Raw genomic sequence first — 23,064 nt, forward strand, 5'->3', positions numbered from 1 at the left:
AATCATGTAACAGTGAAGTTACTATGAAACCCCAAAAATGGAGTTGGGGGCTCTATTTGTAAGGAGAAAGGGGCTCTTGAGGCGGGATAAGGGGCACTGAAGTCAAAGTGGAAGAGGGGAAGGACTGAGCAATGGGCAGTGGAACGCAGGGGCAAAATATGCCATTCTTGTACAAAAACTCATTACTTTGTACAGAGCCTGAAACATGTAGAGAAAGGAACATGTGACACCTCTGCCTGGCCACAGTCCTCAGATAGAAACTCTATGACTATAACAGTAACACAAAAAGGGGCTGTCTCCTGAGCAGGACATGGCTGTGCAAGCTGTAGCTGAGTGGAGAGTTTGCCTAGAGTGTAATGAAGGCCTGGGCGAAGCACTATGGCACGTGCCTAAAATCCCAAAAACTAGCAGGTTAGGGCAGAAGGACTGATAATTTGAAGTTACCTTGGGATAGTAGCAAGAACCTGTCCTACATTTTTTTTTTTTTTTAAGAAATTAAGACATAAGATTGCATTATATACAGAGGAAAAAGCCATATAGACTGCATATAAAGACCATGTCTCGAAAGAAAAATGAAAAATTTAAATTGAAGTATGAAGCACAAGGACATTTTTGAACAAGTCAAATCAAATAAGTTATGCAGGGAAAATTGGGCTATTAGAACAGTATTATAAGACCTATGCTTGCTCCAGCTAAGCAGGGACAGAAGTCCAAATACTCTGACTTTTTTTTTTTTCCCCTGGAGCTGGGGACCGAACCCAAGGCCTTGCGCTCCCTAGGCAAGCGCTCTACCGCTGAGCTAAATCCCCAACCCATACTCTGACTTTTTAAATATTCTACAGTTTTCTTCTTTTCGAGAGTACAAAGCTTTTTTATAATTATTTTGGGTTATTGGGAAGAACTATGTGCATGCAACTCTGGAGGCTGAGGAGATCAGAGATCACTTAAACAGCTGGCCCTCTCCTTCCATCATGCTGTTCTGGGAATCAAAGTCAGGTCATGGGGCTTAGCACTAAGTCATTTACTCTCCAAGCCATCTCCCCTACAAGACTTCTAAAGCACCAATAGCCAGTCATTTATAATAGCAGAACTAATTTTCTATTTCCCCAAACCATTTAAGATACTAGATTTTTTTCATTGTTACTGAAAAGAAACTTAGATATAGAAAAATCATGATTTCAAATATTTAAACTTAAGAGATTATAATACCCTACAAAGTCATTTTTGAGGTGTTACATAGAAATACTATCAAAGTAGACCAGTAACTACAAAGAAATAACTTAAGGGACTGGAGAGTTGGCTCAGTGGTTAAGAGCACTGGCTGGGGGTTGGGGATTTAGCTCAGTGGTAGAGCACTTGCCTAGGGAGCGAAAGGCACTGAGTTCTGTCCCCAGCTCTGAAAAAAAGAAAAGAAAAGAAAAAAGCACTGGCTGCTCTTCCAAAGGACCTGGGTTCAATTCCCAGTACCCACATGGCAGTTCACAGCCACCATCACATTCACATACAAGAACACCATCAGAACACCAATGTACATAAAATTAAAAAAAAGAAAAAAAAAAAAAAAGAAATAACTTAAGTCCGGTCAGAAGTTTTCAACTCTGGAAAAAAAAGTTCTAAGTTAACTATGGCTATGCATGCCAGCAACACCAGTAGCTGGGAGGTGGAGGGAAGGAACATCCCTCACACACACACACACACAGGCGCGCGCGTCAAGTGCCTAGACAGAATAGGATAGACCAAGAACCTGTCATTAAACAAATAATTTGCACCAACTTTATCAAAGTCATAAAAAAGCATCTTAATTTTTTTTCTACTTGTAAAGAAAATCTCAGACCTGTGCTACAGGCCTAAAATGAAGGCTACTACTGGGCTAAGGCAGGAGGTTCTCAAGTTCCAGGTCTGCCGGTGTGCCCAAGAAAATGTGAAGACAGCCAACTTGGTGAGACCTGCCTATAAAATAAAGTTAAGGGCAGGGCTGGCTGGTGTAACCGTGGCATCAAGGTTATGGAAACAGTCACACACTGTTAAAGCTGGATTTAGGCCTGATCCATGGGATGGAACCCATACCTGACACTGCCAATAGGGCCAAGAACCAGAGATCAGATAAGTCATGAAACAGTCTTTTCCAGACACAAGAGGGCAGGTGCACAAACAAATTTAAGTGTGTGATAATGTGTGCAAGCTCACACCAGACAAAAATCCTAACACAGAGGAGGAGGCGGAAGTCTCACCCCTGGCCAAGGAGCTACTGTATTTGACGACTAATGGAAGGGAAAGTTAGCTTTATCAATATAGATGTATGAAGCACACTCCTGGGTAAGTCCAGATTCCTGGATTTTTTTGTTTCTTACTTCTAAAATTATTCATTTGTTTATAAGACAGAGAGAGAGAGAACAGGAAATTGAATGGGTAAGAAAGTGTAGGATCTAGTAGAGCACAATGAACGTAATCAACATATATTCTATAAAATCCTCAAAGAATAAACACTGGGGCAGAGTACATGCTGAACACCTGTCACCTCTAGAATTAGCCTTCCCCAGGCGACCCTGGCACAGGGTTTCTATTTGGACAGCATTGATTGTCCTGGAACTGGCTCTGTAGACCAGACTGGCCTCTAACACACAGATTAACTTTGCCTCCTGAGTGCTAGGATTAAAGATGTGTACCACTGTCCAGTGGCTTAATTTCTAATACTGCTGAAAGGAAAAGACAAAACACCCAAAGCCAACTTATATCAAGGCTATGGATGACAAAACATTCTTTAAATACAGGCTTTCAGACAAATCAAATATACATACTGACACTAAGTAATTTTTATATATACTAGTCTATACTGCCTCCAACCACTCCCTGTCAAGATACCCTCAAGGAAAAGACTTGCAAACTTCCATTTGAATTCCTGAAAATAAAAATATCATATGCACTGTTTTCTCCTGCATAAATATGATAAACCTGAATTTTTAATTAGGCACATAACAAAATTATAATATTAAACTATGATAAATTACATGAATGTGGTTTCCCACTTTCTCTTTCTCCCCGAGTTCATTTCTTCTTTACATTTATCTTGGGCACTGCAGGTTCCTCCCCTGTGCTCGTTGAGGATCTGTACTGGGTCCTTTTCTACCAAGGCTCACTTTGATCACAATGAAGACTTGCCTTAAAGAATTTGTCTCATTAAGCAGTTTTCAACTTTGATGAAAAGGTGCCTTTATCAACAGACAATGAATCCTTCTCCAGTAATTTTTAGATTATTTCAATCCAAACCTATTCGTAAACTAGTCTAACTAAAGTCTAATTACAATACATGACTTTGTGTTACTTGAATCCAATGTTTATAAGAGCTTACTTAATTCCGTGGCACACCTCTTTGTAGAGGGTGTTTCTGACTTCTTGTGTCTTCTTTGAACACCTACTAACAAACAGCCACCTCCCTGAGTGACCGACACCCACTCCACCACTCAGGCCCCAGCATTTATACAGTCTGAAAAGTTCCCACAATTCCAAACGTCTCACAATCACAGAAACTATCTGCATCTGGCAAAAAGATTGCGCCTGCTAGAGCAGGAGGCAAATCAGTCAGTTGATGTGAAGCAGGCCCACATCCCCACACCTGACATTCAAACAAAAACATTCTTATAATACTTCTGTGTTTTTTAAAGAAACCAAAACTCCAGGATTCTCACTGCACCTGTAATGCCATCAATCACAGCAGACTTTCTGGTTTAGATGTTCCTCCCACAAAGGCATTGCCTTTAACATTTTAACTGGACAATTATTTACAACTGTAGTTTGAAGAACAATATCAAAAATTTCACAAATTTTTTCCCCCATAATTTCACGGATGGATGCTCCTTTCTTAATATAGCTCTCAGCAAGTGCAACATACGATTTTCCTTCCTTAGTAACATTTACCTTTCCCCTTAAAGAAAGCACTCATCAGTCTTTTTAGCATATTCAAACTGCCAGCATCACACACTTGCACTCTGGAACCATAATTTGTCCGAAGGATTACTTGAGAGCAAGCACTGTAAGAGCATGAATTAATCCAGTAACCCTCAAGTGACACAGACTGAGACCTGGGCAACGGATAAGCCCAGAGAGAGGATAAGCTACCTATCGCACCTACTCACAATACATGAATTTTAAACAGAAATTCTACATTGCACGATCTGCCATTTAATATTTTTAGAGAACAGTTATTAGTTATTAGCAACTGTAGAAAATGTAACCACAACTAAAGAAGAATGACGATGCACATTAATGTTAAAAACACTAATAAAAATGCAACTTTTAAATCATGTTTTTCCCAGGTTTAAGGTTATAGAGAATTGACAAAAATAACATACCTTTCTAGAAAGGCCAAGATCGCCCTTCTTTGGCATAAATCCAGGGTCTAAATCATTGGATTCAAGAAGTTTCTTAGTTGGTTTTCTTTGACGCTTACCTTCATAATTTCCTGAAATGCATATAATTTTCCTTAGATGGCTTTAAAAATTGAGCAAAGCTAATTTTGAAAAATGAAAATTACAAGTCGCAATCTTGTTTGCATTTTTTCATCATGTTATAAGGGTACACTGAAATGTATTATTCTAAAATACAGTATATATTTCAATGAAAATACACATTAATGTATGATGACTATGTATATGTGTAAAATATGTAATCCACAGAATAACGGCAAAATCAAAGGGCTGAAGTGCATTTATAGCAATCAAGAGATGCTGAGGATAAAGGAGAGCAGGATTCTGCATACAAATAAACCAAGACTATAATATTTATTTTGCCCCTAAAATATATAAGAAAATATAATAACTTAAGTATAAAAAGACTGCTCTTAAAAATTACAAAAGACATAATGGAGCACACATGTATTCTCAACACTTGGGGGGGCAGGGAAAGAGAATTATAATGACCTTCATGTCCAGAACTATAGAGTTTAAGACCTTAAAAAATAAAACAGGGTCGGGGATTTAGCTCAGTGGTAGAGCGCTTGCCTAGCAAGCACAAAGCCCTGGGTTCGGTCCCCAGTTCCGAAGGGGGAAAAAAAAAAAAAAAAACCAACCAAACAAAAAGAATAAATGTTAATTAAAACATTGCTGGAGAGATGGCTCAGTGGTTAAGAGCACCGACTGCTCTTTCAGAGGTTCTGAGTTCAAATCCCAGCAACCACATTGTGGGTTACAACTATCTGTAATGGGATCCAATGCCCTCTTTTGGAATGTCTGAAGACAGCTACAGTGTATTCATATACAAAATAAATAAATAAATCTTTAAAAATTAAAACAAATTGGGTAAGGTAGTGTATCACAGCACTCCAGTCCAGAGACTGGGACAGGTACATCTCTGTGAGTTCAAGACCAGTCTCGTCTACCTAATGGGTTCCAGGAGAGCTAAAGCTAGATACACACACACACACACACACACACACACACACAGACACACAGCTTGTATGTGCTTGGTTTGTGTGGTAAAATAGATGCTTATCATCCCCGTTCTTTTGGTGGGCCAGGACTAGTGAGATGGCACTGTGTATAACATTTCTTGGTGCCAGGCTCAACAATGTAAGTTTGGTCCTAGAGCATACACGGTGCAAGAAGCTAACGCCCTGACACTGTCCTCTGAGGTCCACAGATGAGCACTGATGCTCTCACATACTTGGATGTTGTCAGAGAAAGTCTGTCACTGAGGCTGTCTGTCTGTCTCAGAGCATTATTACTTTACACTATTGTATGCAGCAATAATTTACCAACTGAGCTGTTTTCCAAGCCTCAATTATGGCCAGTTTATACATGACAAAACAAGTTTAGAGATTAAACAAATATACAAGGAAATGGAGAGCTAATAGGTGAAAGAGATTTAGGTGACAAACTCTTATCCCACAGTGTGCAGCACTCCTACCCACTGCTACCTCGCTTGCTGGTCCACACTGCAGCTGACCTGATAATCATGAAAGGGCAAGAAAAAACATCTCCTTCACAATGCTCCACAGATTCATCTGTGGTCAGAAGCTCTATTGAATTAGCTACTATTTTAGGCATTTCCTCAAACAAAATAGGAAGTTGTATATAATAAAAAATGATAGCTTTTAAACAAAACAGAGTAGAAATTTCCTGCTGCTTCCAATTAAATCTGCTTATACACTGAAAGACCCATCCCCACTTTACCTGGTGTCTTAACAAGCAATTCCTCAGACTCAAGGGTAGGCCTCGGAGAAACTTCTGGAGCCACAGGAACAGACAAGGTCAGCTGTGGCAACTCAGCATGTGCAACTCCAAGATCTGACTGAACCAATGGCCCTTCCAAAAATGGAGCCTCTCTTTCAAGAACTGGAGGCTCTTCTTTAGTTGAAATCAAGGAATTCTCATCCACCTGCTTGTTCTGAGCACTAGATCGACATCGGGCAAGAAGGCTTTCGTCTTCACATCGGGAACTTACCTAAAAATAGTACAAGGAGAATTTAGAAAATAATAACAAGAACAACAACAACAACTTAAAAATACAAGAGGTCCTGACACTTGCTATGACATGGATGAAGCTTGAAGACATTATGCTAAGGGAAAGAGGACAAAGTATTGCACAGCTCCATTTATGTGAATTATCTAGAAGAATCAGCTTTTCAGTTTATGAAAATAAACAATTTTTAAAGATGAATCATGGGGCTGGGGATTTAGCTCAGTGGTAGAGCGCTTACCTAGGAAGCGCAAGGCCCTGGGTTCGGTCCCCAGCTCCGAAAAAAAGAACCAAAAAAAAAAAAAAAAAAAAAAAAGATGAATCATGCTCTCCTCCAGCCGAGCAAGATGCCCAAAGGAAAGAAGGCCAAGGGGAAGAAGGTGGCCCCAGCCCCTGCCGTGGTCAAGAAACAAGAGGCCAAAAAGGTGGTCAATCCTTTGTTTGAGAAAAGGCCTAAGAACTTCGGCATTGGGCAGGACATCCAGCCCAAAAGAGATCTCACGCGCTTTGTCAAATGGCCCCGCTACATCAGGCTGCAGCGGCAAAGAGCAATCCTTTAAAAGCGGCTCAAAGTACCTCCTGCCATCAACCAGTTCACCCAGGCCCTGGACAGGCAAACAGCGACTCAGCTGCTTAAGCTTGCCCACAAGTACAGGCCAGAGACAAAGCAGGAGAAGAAGCAGAGGTTGCTGGCCCGCGCTGAGAAGAAAGCTGCTGGCAAAGGGGACGTCCCAACTAAGAGACCACCTGTCCTCCGAGTAGGGGTCAATACAGTCACCACTTTGGTGGAGAACAAGAAGGCTCAGCTGGTGGTGATTGCCCATGATGTAGACCCCATTGAGCTGGTGGTTTTCCTGCCTGCCCTGTGTCAAAAGATGGGGGTGCCCTACTGCATCATCAAGGGAAAGGCCAGGCTGGGGCGCCTGGTCCACAGGAAGACGTGCACCACTGTTGCCTTCACACAGGTGAACTCGGAAGACAAGGGTGCTCTGGCTAAGCTGGTGGAAGCTATTAGGACCAATTATAATGACAGATATGACGAGATCCGCCGCCACTGGGGAGGCAACATCCTGGGTCCTAAGTCTGTGGCTCGCATTGCCAAGCTGGAAAAGGCAAAGGCTAAAGATAACTCGCCACTAAGCTGGGTTAAATGTACACTTAAGTTTTATGTACATAAATATAATTACAAAGTTAAAAAAAAAAAAAAGATGAATCATTCTTATGGTTACACAGCAATACACCTATGCTTAATGTAGAACTGCACATTTCAAAAAGATTCTATAACAGACTTCCTGAAAAGTTTTAACATAATTAAAAATAAAAAAATGTTAAGATATACACTAAAATAAACTCTGTAATGACTACCCAAAGTGGGGGGGTGGGGGAGATCCATGTTTCTTCTGATATTACCAATTGAAACTAAATGCCTTGATGAAAAGAAACTTTTATTTTTCAGCTTTTAAAGGATTTCAAGGTTAAATGAAAAAGACCATGAGCTTAAGGTAGAAAAAGATGGGGGGAAAACGCTCAAAGTCTTTATAACCAGTAACAAATTTTTAAAAAAGATTTACTTATTTATTTTTATGTATATGAGTACACCGTAACTGTCTTCAGACACCAGAAGAGGGCATCAGATCCCATTACAGATGGTCGTGAGCCACCATGTGGTTGCTGGGAATTGAACTCAGGACCTCTGGAAGAGCAGTCAGGGCTCTTAACTGCTGAGCCATCTCCCCAGCCCCAGTAATACAATTATTAACAGACAGGTTCTTCAGTGCTTTTTTTTTCAATCACAGGCTGAGACTGAGAGGTTATGAAACAGACATGCCTTTGGCACACACATACTGCTTATTCACAAAAGTTCAAAGTAAGACTAAAGAGACCAGGCAGCACTGTGAACAGCTTTACTTCACTAAAAAAGTTAGGGTAAAACTGTATGTATTTTTATTTCATCATCCAGATCCTTAATATTACAACACAATGATATTCTTAAGTACTTAAATACGCCTTGAAAACAGAGGGGAAAATAGACAAGAAGTGTGACGTGTAGACTTCTTTATACACTTCCCAGAGACTAATACAGGCAGGCACTGTGTAGAAGCTAATAGTAAACAAAAGGAAAAACAAAACAAAAATACCTGAGAAGGCAGGATCCCAGGTACACAAATAACTGTCTTCTCAAGTGAAAATACACTTCTGCAGGTGAGCTGCAGTCTCCTCAATGTGGTGACATACCTTATGCACTTGTTCCTGTACCTTCTTTTGTTTTTTCTTAGGAGCAAATATCTGATCATATTCTTCTGTGTATTCCAGAAGCCACTTGCTCGGCTTCCTAAGGCGTTTCTTCTCTGACCGAACAGCTGAAACAGAAATTAACTTCAATATTAATTGATTTATTTAATTTAACCCACTATTTCTTGAATCCACCACCACACCCCTGAAAGTAAATTCCTGTTTACTAAAGAGGCTCAAAACAATTGCAAAAGATGCAAAAGGAATTTGACTTAACAAGTAAAAAGCTTGAAATTATTTGCTATGGTTTATCAAAAACAAAAGGTAAGTTTATTTCTATATAGACTCCCCATATACACAATTCTCAATCCTTAAGGAAAAGATTAAAATAAAAGCAGCATTCTGTTGACCAGGACAAAGTAAGCATATATAGAAGTGCAGAGTCCTGGTAAACTGGAGCACACATGTGATCTTCTGAGTAAGATCCACCACCTGGGAGCTGGGTGTGGTGGCTAAGGCAGGAAGACCTTGGCAAGCTCAAGGCCAGCATGGCCTACACATTGTTTGGTTGCATGCCAGCCTGGGCAGAAGAATAAGACTTTGTCTCAAAAACAAATGAAACAACAAAACCAGAAACACCTCAGGGAGCCAAGTTGACAATATCTAGAAGGATGTACAAATAGAGGCAGATATTTGCTCCATTTCTCCTTCTCAGATACACACACATACATGTTTAGCCTACTGTATCCCAGTTTTAAAACACTTACTCTATTAGAATTTTGCACCCCGAAGCCCCATAGGATTAGAACCTAACACCTACATAACTGTAAGTTCTGGTCCATGTAGGAGGCAAGAGACATTTTGACAAACTATGTGGGAATGGCCCCGCCTCAGTTAAATATGGTAGTGCTGCTTTTGAGGAAAAGAAAGCAATTAGAAGCCGGTAGTGTGGTGCAAGACTTTAATCCCTGTCCTCATGAGGCAGAGAGGCAGGAGGATCTCTCTGAGTTTGAGGCTAGCCTGGACTAGAGTTTGTGGTTAACCATAGTTACACAGTGAGACTGTCACAAACAAACACACACACACACACACACACACACACACACACACACACACACACACACACGTATGTGATTAACCCAGGAAAGCCACCCAGAAAGCCCTATCTCGAAAAATAAAGGAAGCAAACCAAAATCAATATTAACTATTTTTTTCTTTTTTTTTTCGAAGCTGGGGACCAAACCCAGGGCCTTGCGCTTCCTAGGTAAGCACTCTACCACTGAGCTAAATCCCCAGCCCCAATATTAACTATTAAAAGGCTGAAATAGTTACCAAAAGTCTATGCTTACATTGCTACCTATGTAATTATGCAGCTATTTAAAAGCATAAAAAGAAAAAAAACCCAACGCAATTTTCCTTACTCTTTGATGTTAGATAATTTATCTATAAGCAAACCAAAGTAGAGAAATTGTCCAACCACTGTAACAAGCTGCCTCAAGTTTGTGAGGATGTTCCTTGTACAATGGGCCATGCCTGCTAACCCTTGAAGCCATGTCTTTGTTTTGTTTTTGTTTTTAAAAAAGCCCAAACCAACCTAGGAATAATGATATATATTTTATGCTCTGAAGCAACTATAATAGATATAATTTAATAAATTCCCCAGTAGACGTTCAAGTTTTACAATACTAACAACATTTATTTCTAATAGGAAGGAACATGTTACAACTTGGGGTGGGGGGGCTGGAGAGATGGCTCAGCGGTTAAGAGCACTGACTGCTCTTCCAGAGGTCCTGAGTTCAATTCCCAGCAACCACATGGTGGCTCATAACCATCTGTAATGGGATCTGATGCCCTCTTCTGGTGTGTCTGAAGACAGCTACAGTGGACTCATATATAATAAATAAATCTTAAAAAAAAAAAGAAGAAACAAACAAACAACATGGATTCACTATTTCCAACCACTTAACACTCAAGGATCTCTAATCCTCAGCTCAACATGCCAAGCAGAAATTGGCATCTCCATTTTATAAATAATACATGGGGTTGGGGATTTGGCTCAGTGGTAGAGCGCTTGCCTAGCAAGCGCAAGGCCCTGGGTTTGGTCCCCAGCTCCGAAAAAAAGGAATAATACATTAAGCTCAGAAGGGGAAAGTGGCTTTTCAAACTCATTGTTATAAGTAATTATTAATTGTGTAAGTCATGACAACAATCAAAATCTGTCCACTCTAAAATCCTTGGGTTCTTTCTACTGAAGAAAGCTCCTTGGTCAACACTGTATCCCTCCTCTCCTCCTTGGTCAACACTGTATCCCTCCTCTCCTCCTTGGTCAACACTGTATCCCTCCTCTCCTCCTTGGTCAACACTGTATCCCTCCTCTCCTCCTTGGTCAATGCTGTATCCCTCCTCTCCTCCTTGGTCAATGCTGTATCCCTCCTCTCCTCCTTGGTCAACACTGTGTCCCTCCTCTCCTCCTTTGCCTTCTTGTTCCCTAAGTGTGTGAGGATGCTGTTCCCATTATACAGTAGGGATTTGCTTTTCTCAAACTTCAGTTCTTTAGTTAAGCATTTCTTTGAGACAAACAAAAAAAACCTATAGATGCCAAATATTGGGCATTGGAGTGAAATAAATCTATATCCAGTACACCTATAGGTTTCTGCAAATCACGTACACTGTTCCTCACCAAAATCAAGTAGAACAACACATTAAAATTTTAGGGTTTTAGTTGGCCTTGGTAGCAGACGCCTTTAGTCATAGCAGAAGCAGAGAATTTGATATCAGCCTGGTCTACAAAGTGAGTTCCAGGACAGCCAGGGTTACACACAGAGAAACCCTTTCTCAAAAAACAAAACAGAAAAAAATTTAGGGTCTGAAAAGCTATTAATTGACATTCTTTTTTGGTAAAGTTTTATAGTCACACTATTCATTTCCTATGGCCTATGGCTTTTTTGCTACAAATGCAAAGATTAGTAATTAGAGAGGTTATATAGCTCTTAATGCCTAAAATATTTAATTTTTAGGAAAAAAAGTAACAACACTTTCCTTAAATAGTGTAACAAATTGTAAAGTAAAAATACCTAGTAACAACTAAATGACTTAAAAGTCAAAAGACATGTTGTCTTTCTTCCTCCCATCTAGTGACACCACAGCGCTCCACCCACACTCTCTCTAATATAAACTGCCCTGAGATAGACTGTAACAATACTTAACAGTTGAAAGACTGGCAAGAATTTCCCTAATCTGGTCCCTTTTTATTTGTGTTTTTAAAACAGGGCTCCTCTATGTGGCCCTGGCTGTCCTTGATACAGGTGGGCAAAATTAAAACAAAAGGAAATGATTTGGCAATCTAAGAAAAAGAATCAAGAAAAAGAAAAACACAACCTTTTAATTCTGTAGGGCAACAGTAAGAGTGAATGACAAACAAATGAAAAGAGGCATCCGGGTTGGGGATTTAGCTCAGTGGTAGAGCGCTTGCCTAGCAAGTGCAAGGCCCTGGGTTTGGTCTCCAGCTCCGAAAAAAAGAAAAAAAAAGGAAGAAAGAAAGAAAGAAAGAAAGAAAGAAAGAAAGAAAGAAAGAAAGAAAGAAAGAAAGAAAGGCATCTACCAGAGCGCCTCCAGAGTATTATTTTTCTTTTTAACACAGCAAAATACTTCTGTTACATATAGTGGCATTTATTCAGTAAAAGGAACCTTCTCAACCCTATCCTGCCCCTATGGTCCTAGCACCATAAATTTTGTTTAGCTTTTGTTTTTTGGACATAGGGATTCAGTTTTAGGCCAAGCTAGCTCTAAACTTGTGGCACGCCTCCTTCCTCTGCCTCCCAAGTGCTGAGGTTATAGGCCTGAGCCTGCTGCCAAGCTGCTATCATACTTTTAACAAGTTTCTATAAATTAGTAAAAATATACTGTAAATGCCAGTAACAATGGCAAAAATTAAGCTTATGAAACAATTTTATTCATTTTAAGAGATCTTGTAGCATGTATATACATATAGTTCCTTTATAAAATTCAAAACAATTTTAACTAGATTCTAAATGGGGATAGATTTAAAAGGGATGGTTAGAATGAATTTTAGAGAAATACTGGTGGAATGTAAGCTTACTTTTTCTGTACTGCTTACAGGAATGCATCATGTGACAATTACAACGTAAACTTAGATCTGAGATGTATTCTCAAGCAGTAATCAATGACCCAGTGAAGGGGCTATAAACAATGTATGCTCCCAATTCTAAAGAGACAAAGCATTATTTTAAGGTTACTTACCGGGGAGATGCTAAATTGTCAAAAATGCTAAACATTAATAAAGGGAGGGTTTAACAAATTACATTAATCAATAAGAAAAATAATGTGAAACTTAATAAAGCTATCACTAATATGGCAGCAAAAAAAAAAAAAAAAAAAAAAAAACCCCACAAAACACATCTGGAAAACGGATTGAATTACTGAAGGGTCCAAAAAATGATTAGCTTTTTGTATCTTTTAACTACTGAACTGTGCCAATGTGTCACCATGGCTCCTCCTCCGAGGAGGGTTATCTCAATCACAGTGCTTGCTGGGTACTGATGAAGCCCTGGGTTCATCACTGACAACTACAACATGGTACAGTAGCAATTCCTATAATTCTGGACTCAGAAAGATTAAGAGTTTAAGATCATTCTTGGCTATAAAAGAAAAGCTTAGGCCACATGATACTATACCTCAACAATAAAAACCCTTTCAATTCAGTAAAAGCAGTAAAAGCAAAAATTATATGCAACCATGAAATATTATAACACTGAAATATTAATAAATTAGAAACCCTTACAATATATTAATGTTTATTAGTCACTTTAAATGACAAAAAAAAAAAAAAAAAAAAAGGATTTCCCCCCCCCTCCCTTTTGGTTTTTCAAGAAAGGTTTTCCCTGTGTAGCCTGGATTATCTTGGAACTCTGTAGACCAGGCTGGCCTCGAACTTCAGAGACCTGCCTGCCTCTGCCTCCTGAGTGCTATCTGGCTAAAAAGGTTTATTTCTAGTGCCCCTGTGACTTTATTTACAAATAAGGCAATGAAAGAAGGAGAAAACATTAAGGAAAAAATAACTGAGTAGGGTAATATCCAACGGTGGATAGTACAGAAAGCTAAGTAACATTATTGGAAGCTTCAAATGAAGATTTCGGAAGCCAAGCCAAAGAAATGTAGGCCATCAAGATAACCTTAGGCTTCATGTAGAGCAGTTCAACTCCAAATTGCTCCATGTTTTTGTTTTGTTTCTCTGTACCTCTTCCACCCACTCCTTTTCTGAACTCTGAGAATAAGACAAACAAAACTGACAGGCAGCTGCAAAGACGAAGAGAGGAAGGGGCATGAGAAGCAGGCTAAGTCTGCCAGATCACAAAGTGCTTCTCCAAGGGCCTCAGTGCTTCTCCCGGCCTCCAGCTACTATTCTGGCAGAGGAAGAGAAATCTCAAACCTGTTTCTCTCCTTATCTTTTTGCTTTTAGAAGGTTTTCCACCTTATATACCTAGCAACTCATTACCACGTACTAGGATATAACATTCAACAGGACAACAACAACAAGAAGTAAAATCATTGAATGAGCTTGTATCATGAAATTAATGTTGCGGAAAAGTATCTTTTTAGGAGTACACACTTAAAAACTCAGTGCTTGGGAGGGAAGAATAAAAGATTCAAGGTCACTTCTAGTAAGTGAGGCCAGCCTGGGCTACTAGAGCCTTAAATTAACAAACAAACAAGATCCTGGGCTAGAGAACCGAGTCATGGTGTGAAGGTGCTTGCTGCCAAGCCTGACAACTGTGGGATCTGTCCTGGGATCTACCTGGTGGAAGGAATGAACCGACTACCAAGTTGTCCTCCAGGCCTCCTCATACGTGCAGCACACATCCAAACATATAGCAGCATGCTAATAAATAGACAGACAAAGGTGTAATGCAAAATGTCCTTAAAGAATGTTTTCAAAGTGCGCATCACCACACAGTACTGGGGAGGTAGAGGCAGGAATATTTGAGTTCAAGACTAGCCTGATCTACACTGAGAATCCGACTCAGAAAAACAAAACCAACCAACCCACGTTTTTTAAAATTCCATTTAAAACAAACAAAACCACAGAAATTTCCTCTTGCCAGCAAAGGAAAATAAGCTGATCCTAACTAAGGATGGAAGCTGAATATTCCTAAACCACTCCTTTCAAATTATACTTGAGCTAAGGTATGATGCAAAGGGAACAAAGGTGACTGAGCCTGACTTTTGTGACATGCACAAAATATACCTTCGCAATGGAAAGCAGGGACTTCTTTGAACAGCAATGTACTTGATCAAGAACCAGGAATCTGCTTTAACTTGCCTTAAAAATTTTTAAAAGAAAGGGCATAGGGCGAGCGAGGTTTGGGGGTAGGGAATCAGCAACATGCCTCTATTTCTTCCTTTTTAAAAAAAATGACTTATTTATTATGTATAAGTACACTGTTGCTCTCTTCAGACACACCAGAAGAGAACATCAGATCCCATTACAGATGGTTGTGAGCCACCATGTGGATTCTGGGAATTGAACTCAGGACCTCTGGAAGAGCAGTCAGTGCTCTTAACCGCTGAGCCATCTCTCCAGCCCCCAGAGGATTAGGATTCTTATCAGAGTAGCTTTAGACACAACCTCTGAGCCAAACTCTGCCCATGGGGAACGGAATATGTGGTTGGCCAGTCCTACAGCATCAGTTCACCCCAGAAGCCCAGAAGCCCACTGAACAGTCTAATAAAGTGGGGGGTGGGGGGGTTAACCAGGTAACAGAAACCTGAACCCCCCTCCCCCAGAAGAAGGCAGGGTGGGTCATCAAACCCTGATGTTCCTGCCCACAGATTTCAGGGATGACAAGGAGCCAGTCAGATGAGCAGGGAGAGTTGGAGGGGGTCCTGGTGGAGGGATCAGTTCAGAGTCTCCTGCATGCAGAGCTCTGCCCTATTCCTCAAACCACCTAGTCCCTAGCTTCCTTCACACTTACCTCCCTAGGTGGGACCAGGTTGGGCTTCTCTCCTGGAGGCTGAGACTTTCTGAGAAGCCCTCCCTCCTTCCCTCCCTGCATGTCAATAGCTGTGCATAGCAGTACATGCCTATAACCCTAGCACCTAGAAGGCAGGGGAGAAAGACATTGGAGGCATGCTGAGCTAATCTAGCTAAATTGCTGAGTTCCTGGATCACTGAGCCATCTTATCTCAAAAACTAAGGTGTTGTGCACCTGAAGAAGGGTCCGATGTCAACTCTTGTGTATTTGCTGCTAGGTTATTTTCAGCATGTGTCAACAAGACCACAGAATAAGAAAGAATACTTTTTTTTAAGGGAACAGGGTCACTCTATAGCTCAGGCTGGCTTCAAACACCCAGCCGTCATCTGAAGTTACCTGTGCACGTGCTGGACTATGTAAGTGTGAACCACCACACACGGTCAGTAATAATCTTTTTCAATACTGTAACTGAATCAAATGGATACCAACATGTAAAGGAATGGAGTTGAGTAGCTGAACTCATCATCACTGTTAAAAAATGAATTAAAGGCTCTAAAAAAAATGCAGGAGTAAATAAATCTTCATGACCACAGATTACACAATGTCTTCAAAATACAACACCAAATGCATAAGCAAAGAAAGACTTTATCAAAACAAATAGTTTTGCACTTTAAACGGTTATGATCAAGAAAGCAGAAATACAACCCAAAGGTCAGTTCAGAATACTTGTATTACATCTACTACTAACACCTAGAATGAGGAATTTAAAGAAGAGAGCTCAATTACAATAACCAAAGAAGGCTCAAGAGGGCTTAGCATGCACTAGGTCCTTCCTTGATCCACAGAACCAAAAAAAACAAAAACAAACAAACAAAAAACCCATAAACAATAATATAATCGAAGACTAGATAGACATTCCCAATGAAAGTAAACAAATAGTCAACTGGGTACATGAAAAGACACCCAAACTGCTGGTCAGAGAAATGAAAATCAAATTAAAAAAAAAAAATTTCTGAGCAGCTCACACTCACTAGAATGGCTATGATCAAGTAAGTACTGACAGGCATCTAGAGAAACAGAAACCCTCAGAAATAAAATTAGGAACTGCTACTAGAAATATAAAATTAGATAAAGTAATTTTCCGACAGTTCCTCAAAGGTCTAAACACAAATTACTAAACTATTTGGTAATTTCATTCCTAGGAATGTAGACAGAAGGAAGAAGAATATGTATCCCTTCAAAAGACACTTGTAACATTCATAAAAAGACCAACAGTGTAAACACAGCCAAACCCACCAACGGATGAAGACAAAATGAACTCATCCAAACAAAGTAACGTGGTTAGCATTAAAGACCGGAAATAAGAAAGAAGTTTTAAAAATCAAAACAAACAACTCTAGTCCCTACCTCCCAGATATGGTAAGCACTGTGGAAACTACAAACGTTGGTTAGAAACTGCAATCCCAGAACAATCACAGTGAGGAGGAGAACCCTTTCACTTTCTCAGAAACTAACTGCCCCCGCACCAAACCAATACAGCTCAGACCCAATGGCAGCTTCTCTTTGTGAGGTAGGGAAAGAGGAGGGAGGGTTGGAGGATGGGGATGTAATATGACCTAATATAAAAAAAAAGGAGAAGAAAAGAATTTTACAAACCAACTTCAAGAAAACACATATCTAAGAATAACCCAATAAAGAATTCAAAATAGCGGTCTAAGAAACTCAATTAGCTACCTAACACTTGATTAAAAGGAAACTCGATCAATGCATGAACAAAATTAAAATATTGCCGGGGTTGGGGATTTAGCTCAGTGGTAGAGCACTTGCAAGGCCCTGGGTTCGGTCCCAAGCTCTGAGAAAAAAAAAAGAACCCTTTAAAAAAAGAAATATTGCCACAGGGAAAATCCAAACAAACAAACAAACCCCCTGCAGCTAAAGAACAGAACTGAAATAAAATTTACTAGAGAAATTCAATACAAAATGTGATCAAGCAGGAGAAAAAGAAAATCAGAAAACTATAAAGAAAGACTGTAGGGCTGGGCGTCTTCCTAGGATAAGAGTGCTTACTTAGAATAGATGAGGTCCAGGGTTCAATCCTAGCACCCTACCACAGCTTGTTCCTTAGTTTCTTTTCCTGGTGCTGTAGGAAAACACCCCAACAAAAGACAAAGGAAAAAGAGCTTCAAAATCTTATAGCTTACATACAATTCAAGGCAGCAGGAATGGAAGTGCTTAGTCATATCACATTCACAGCTTGGTGAATATGTGCTGCGAAGGCCCAGCCTGTTCTTTTCACTTACAGAGTTCAGGTCCCAAGAGCCCTCCCACACCAACTAAAGTATTCGAGAAAATCCCTCACAGGACATCCAGAAACCCATCTCCCAGTTGAGTCTAGATCTTGTCAAGTTTACAACACTTACCACTGCACCCTTCTTTAAAATAAATAAATAAAAATAACAACTAATTACAAATCATACAGTCAAGGGGTTGGGGATTTAGCTCAGTGGTAGAGCGCTTGCCTAGCAAGCGCAAGGCCCAGCTCTGGAAAAAAAAAAAAATCATACAGTCAAAGAAATAGTAAATATAAATACACGACATCTTCAAGCGCATCAATTAGACTACATAATGTTTGAAAGGCGGTTTTGCTGGATAGAATGTTGAGTAAGAAAAAAGACTGAAAGCTAGCTTGAAAAGACTTCCCAGGTCTGAGGAAGAAGAGGACATGGGAATTACAGTTCAAAGGACTCCAAAATACTGGCATTGCCTAGCACATATAAGGGTCCTAAGTATAATATCCCAAAATATAAGGAATGGAAGACCATACTGTGATCCATCACAGTAAGTATGTATGTATGTATGTATGTATGTATGTACGTATGTATGTATGTATGTACGTACGTACTTATGTATGGCTGACCTGGACTCACTTTGTAAACCAGTCTGGTCTCAAACTCAGACATCTACCTGCCTCCGCTTCCTAAGTGCTGGGATTTAAAGGTGTCTATCACCACATCCTGCCTCAAAATCTTTGAACAAAGAGAATATTAAAACCACCAAGAGGGGCTGGGGATTTAGCTCAGTGGTAAAGTGCTTTCCTAGGAAGCGCAAGGCCCTGGGTTCGGTCCCCAGCTCCGAAAAAAAAGAACCAAAAAAAAAAAAAAAAAAAAAAAAAACCCACCAAGAAAAACAACTCATCACATGTAAGACTCATGTTTTATGTTATATATATCTTAATTCTCACATACCAGAAGGAACTAAAAGAATACATTCAAAGTGCTGAAAGAGAAAAACTGCAAGCCAACATTCTATCCAGCAAAACTGCCTTTCAAAACTGAAGACGACTTTTCTAGACAGACAAAAGTTGAGGTAGTTCCCCATCTAAAAGCAGAACTAAAAAGACACTAGACAGCATATAAAAATAAATGAAGTTTGTTGCCCACAGTATTTATATATTGACGACTGTAAGGCTTTAAAAGTAAGAACATAATTCTGGTAAAGAATTTAGCTGACAAAAGCATAAAAATATAATTACACCAGCCACATGTGTCCAAGCCTCAGGGAGTAGAGACAGGAGGATCCGTGCATATTCAAGGCCAGCTTGGTCTATTAAGAGTTCCAGGGCGGTCAGGACTAAATAGTGAGATCCTACCAAAAAACAGTTGGTTTGTATAGTGAATTCCAGGAGAGCCAAGGCTACGTAGTAAGACCCCTGTTCCTACTAAATAAACAAAGTAAAATAAAATAATCGTATTTATCTCAATGAAAACAAAAGATAGCAGAGATAGCAAACAAAATATACTTCATCACAAAGACAGAAACTGAAGGATGATGAAATAAACTTAAAGGTTGATATCACAGTGCTCAAAGACATGAGAGACACTGACAGAACTGAAGACAGACAGTCACAGTTAGACAAAGCAATTACAACACCACTTTATAACAACTGAGAGGACAATCAGGGATGGTGGCTAGTTTTTATAATCCCCCAACCCTAGGGTAGTTCAGACAGTAAGACTATCTAGATTTAAAGTCTGAGTTCCACACTGAGTTCCGGCCAACTTGACTAGAACATTTGACCCTGTATCAAAAACAAGCCAGGCATGCTGACTAACACCTATAATCCTAGCACTGCATCTAAAACAGGTGAAGACCAGCCTACCTTAGAGGCCAGTGAGCCCCAGGCCAAGTTGGCTTACAGAATGAGAACATGTCTTGAAGGAGGGGTGGGGAAAGTCAAAGAAATTGCTCAGTGGGTAATAAAGGCACTTGCTGCAAAGCGACATGATAACAGGCAACAGGCAGCTGACAAACAGTCAGCTTCCACACGTGTGCTGGGGCTGACAGACATATCTGTGCATTTTTAAAAATAGGGCAACCACCCAAAAAGCACAAGATGATAACTAGACTTGAACACAGCGCGCGCGCGCACGCACACACACACGCACACACACACACACACACACGCGCGCGCGCCACCAAACACCAAGTGAACAGAGAATAGCCCCCAAAATACATCATGTTCACACAACGTCATAAAAAATTTATGAAGACTAAAAACACTATTGTTATCAGCCACTATGGGAAGAAAGCAGAAACCTTGACAGTACAAAACGATTAAAATTTATACATGTATGGCAATAAAACTGAATTCTGAGAAACCATTGGGTAAAAAAAAAAATTTTGAGTCGGGTTTGGGATTTAGCTCAGTGGTAGAGTGCTTGCCTAGGAAGCGCAAGGCCCTGGGTTCAGTCCCCAGCTCCGAAAAAAAAAAAAAAAAAAAGAAATATTTTGAGTCAAATAAAAATACAACAGATGGGCTGGAGAGATGGCTCAGCGGTTAAGAGCACCGACTGCTCTTCCAGAGGTCCTGAGTTCAATTCCCAGCAACCACATGGTGGCTCACAGCCATCTGTAAAGAGATCCGATGCCCTATTCTGGTGTATTGAAGACAGCTACAGTGTGTACTTATATATAATAAATAAATAAATCTTTAAAAAAAAAATACAACAGACTGAAGTTTACGGTATTCAGCAAAAGTAGTACTAAAAAGAATTATTTATGGGGCTGGAGAGATGGCTCAGCGGTTAAGAGCACTGGCTGCTCTTCCAGAGGTCCTGAGTTCAATTCCCAGCAACCACGTGGTGGCTCACAACCATCTGTAAAGAGATCCGATGCCCTCTTCTGGTGTATCTGAAGACAGCTACAGTGTACTTATATATAATAAATGGATAAATCTTTAAAAAAAAAAGAATATTTATATTTGTAACTGCCTATGATTTTTGTTTGTTTTAAAGCCAGGTTCTGAAGATGGATAGATAGTTCAGCAGTTAACAGACATACAGTACATTTGTGCAAACACACACACACACACACACACACACACACACACACACACAGAGTTTTGTTATTTTTAATTTTAACAGTGGGGGAAGGGATTAAGTTTAGTGACCTACATCTTCAATAACTCCAGTGCTCAGAAAGTAGATACAGGAAGGAATATCTATCTACAAACAGAAAGCCAGCATAGCAAGTTCCAAAACAGCCTAAGATATAAAAACTATATTTAATCCAAAGTTAGCGGAAGGAAAAAAGTACAGCAGAAATAAAAGACAGAAAATACAAGAAACAACAGTAAAAATCAGAAGCTAGGAGGGCATACCAACTAATGGCTTGCCAATATCAAGGCCTTAGGCTGGTTTCCTAATATCAAAAGGGAAAAATACTTTTAAGTGCCAAGTAGAATTTTTTTAAAAAGTGTAATCCATTTTAAAAAATTATTTATGTTTGGAGATTATAATTACATTATTTCCCTCCTCTAAATCCTTCCATATACCCGCTCCTTGCTCTCTTTTAAATTCATGGCCTCTTTTTTCATTAACTTGTGTAACAATACACATATATTCAATTTTTTAAATGAATTATGGGTGGGGAGGAAGGACACACAACATGACAACACACACACACATACACACAAACACACACACACCATGTGTGCATGTGAGTGCAAGTGTCTGCAGAAGCCGGAAGGGTGTTTTCTATCCCTGGAGCTGAAGTTCCAGATAGTTCTGATACACTCCACATATGTGCACTAGGATCCTAACTCTGGTACTCTGCAAAAGCAGTGAGCACTCTTACAGCTGAGCCATTCTAAGGCTTTATCTAACAAGCTCTTAGCATCATGGAGAAAAAGGGACTTAAATCATATTTCAACTGATATCATTAAGAACTATCCATAACTAGACAATCCAGAGAACTGAATAAAGTCCTTGAAATAGTCAGTCCAAGACTGAATGAATGATATGAATCATTACAAAAGTCCAAACCAAGTTGAGCTCGTGCAGTACTCAGAAGGCAAATAGGCAGGTCTACAGAGCCAGTTCTAGGAAGGTCAAAGCTACAGAGAAACCAAAAACAAAGGAAAGATGACTCAGCAGTTAAGAGCGTGTTCTGCTCTTACAAAGGACCCAAGTTGGATTCCCAGCACCCACATCAGGTGGCTGAACTCTATCATGTTCACCTCTGTTGAGACTGCACTCATGTCCACACACTGGAACACACAGGACTGAAGATAATAGGGATAAGATGTAAAACAACAAAGGCTATGAAGCCTACAGTTTACTGGGGCACTGGCCAAGCAGCTCGACATTCTCAAACTTCCGAAGTGGAGCATGTTACACCTTGTGTGCATCTAGAATCCCAGCACTCCGGGGAGGCTGAAGCAAGATGACAGCAATGAGAAAAGTACAGTTTCTTCCACAAACTATTTTGGGAGAATTGTATATCCATATCAAGAGAATTCGGGGCCTTTGTCTTCCACTACACAAAACAATTAACAACAAAGCAAACAGGCACCAGACCCAAAACAATAAAGCGCCCTGAGACAGACAGCAGTTTCCTGGCTACGACCCCTAACAAAAGAGTATCAAGAGCAAAAACAGTAAAAGAGCATTGCAAGAGATGTTAAACTTCTCCCCATCAAATAAATAAATAAATAAATAAATAAATAAATAAATAAATAAATAAATCTGTGACAGCCAAGCCAGGAGGACAGAGACACTGTCTCAAAGCAACAGAGTGAGAAGGTAACCACAGGATAGGATTTCTTAGCACATTTCTCTTACCTTTATAAAAATGTGCATCCTCTTAAATTGTGATCAGAGGAAACCTATTTCCAGTCTTTTTACTACTAGTATTACACTAATGACTACACTTAAATTTTTAGGTCTACAACCTCCTCAATCCCAAAATGTCAGCTAACTTTCTAAGAAACGAAAGGAAAAAAAAAATTGTCGGGACTTACAAAAAGGAAAAAAGGCTTCTGGTAAGAAATTAACAGCATACTGCTGAACATCCACTGAGATCTTAAATAAAACTAAAAAGTTTGAAA

The 23,064-nt window shown here is 39.8% G+C and overlaps 1 protein-coding gene and 1 pseudogene across 16 annotated transcripts in view; one reads left to right on the plus strand and one right to left on the minus strand.

The window, feature by feature from the left end:
* Window positions 1–23,064, minus strand: part of Nsd1 (nuclear receptor binding SET domain protein 1) — a 114,775-nt gene that overhangs the window by 48,065 nt on the left and 43,646 nt on the right. For all 16 annotated transcript variants that reach the window (XR_015640750.1, XR_015640751.1, XR_015640753.1 and 13 more), the window contains 3 exon segments: window positions 8,689–8,813; window positions 6,168–6,438; window positions 4,350–4,459 (listed from right to left, as the gene is read on the minus strand). Coding sequence is in view for 12 of the 16 variants with exons in the window: in XM_087590372.1 (XP_087446498.1) it covers window positions 4,350–4,459; window positions 6,168–6,438; window positions 8,689–8,813 (506 nt within the window). In the remaining 4 variants the exon portion in view is untranslated.
* LOC147999981 (large ribosomal subunit protein eL8 pseudogene) lies at window positions 6,780–7,603 on the plus strand (annotated as a pseudogene).

Source organism: Rattus norvegicus, chromosome 17 (assembly GCF_021556685.1).
Source record: "Rattus norvegicus strain SHRSP/BbbUtx chromosome 17, alternate assembly SHRSP_T2T, whole genome shotgun sequence".
NCBI classification, from domain to species: domain Eukaryota; kingdom Metazoa; phylum Chordata; class Mammalia; order Rodentia; family Muridae; genus Rattus; species Rattus norvegicus.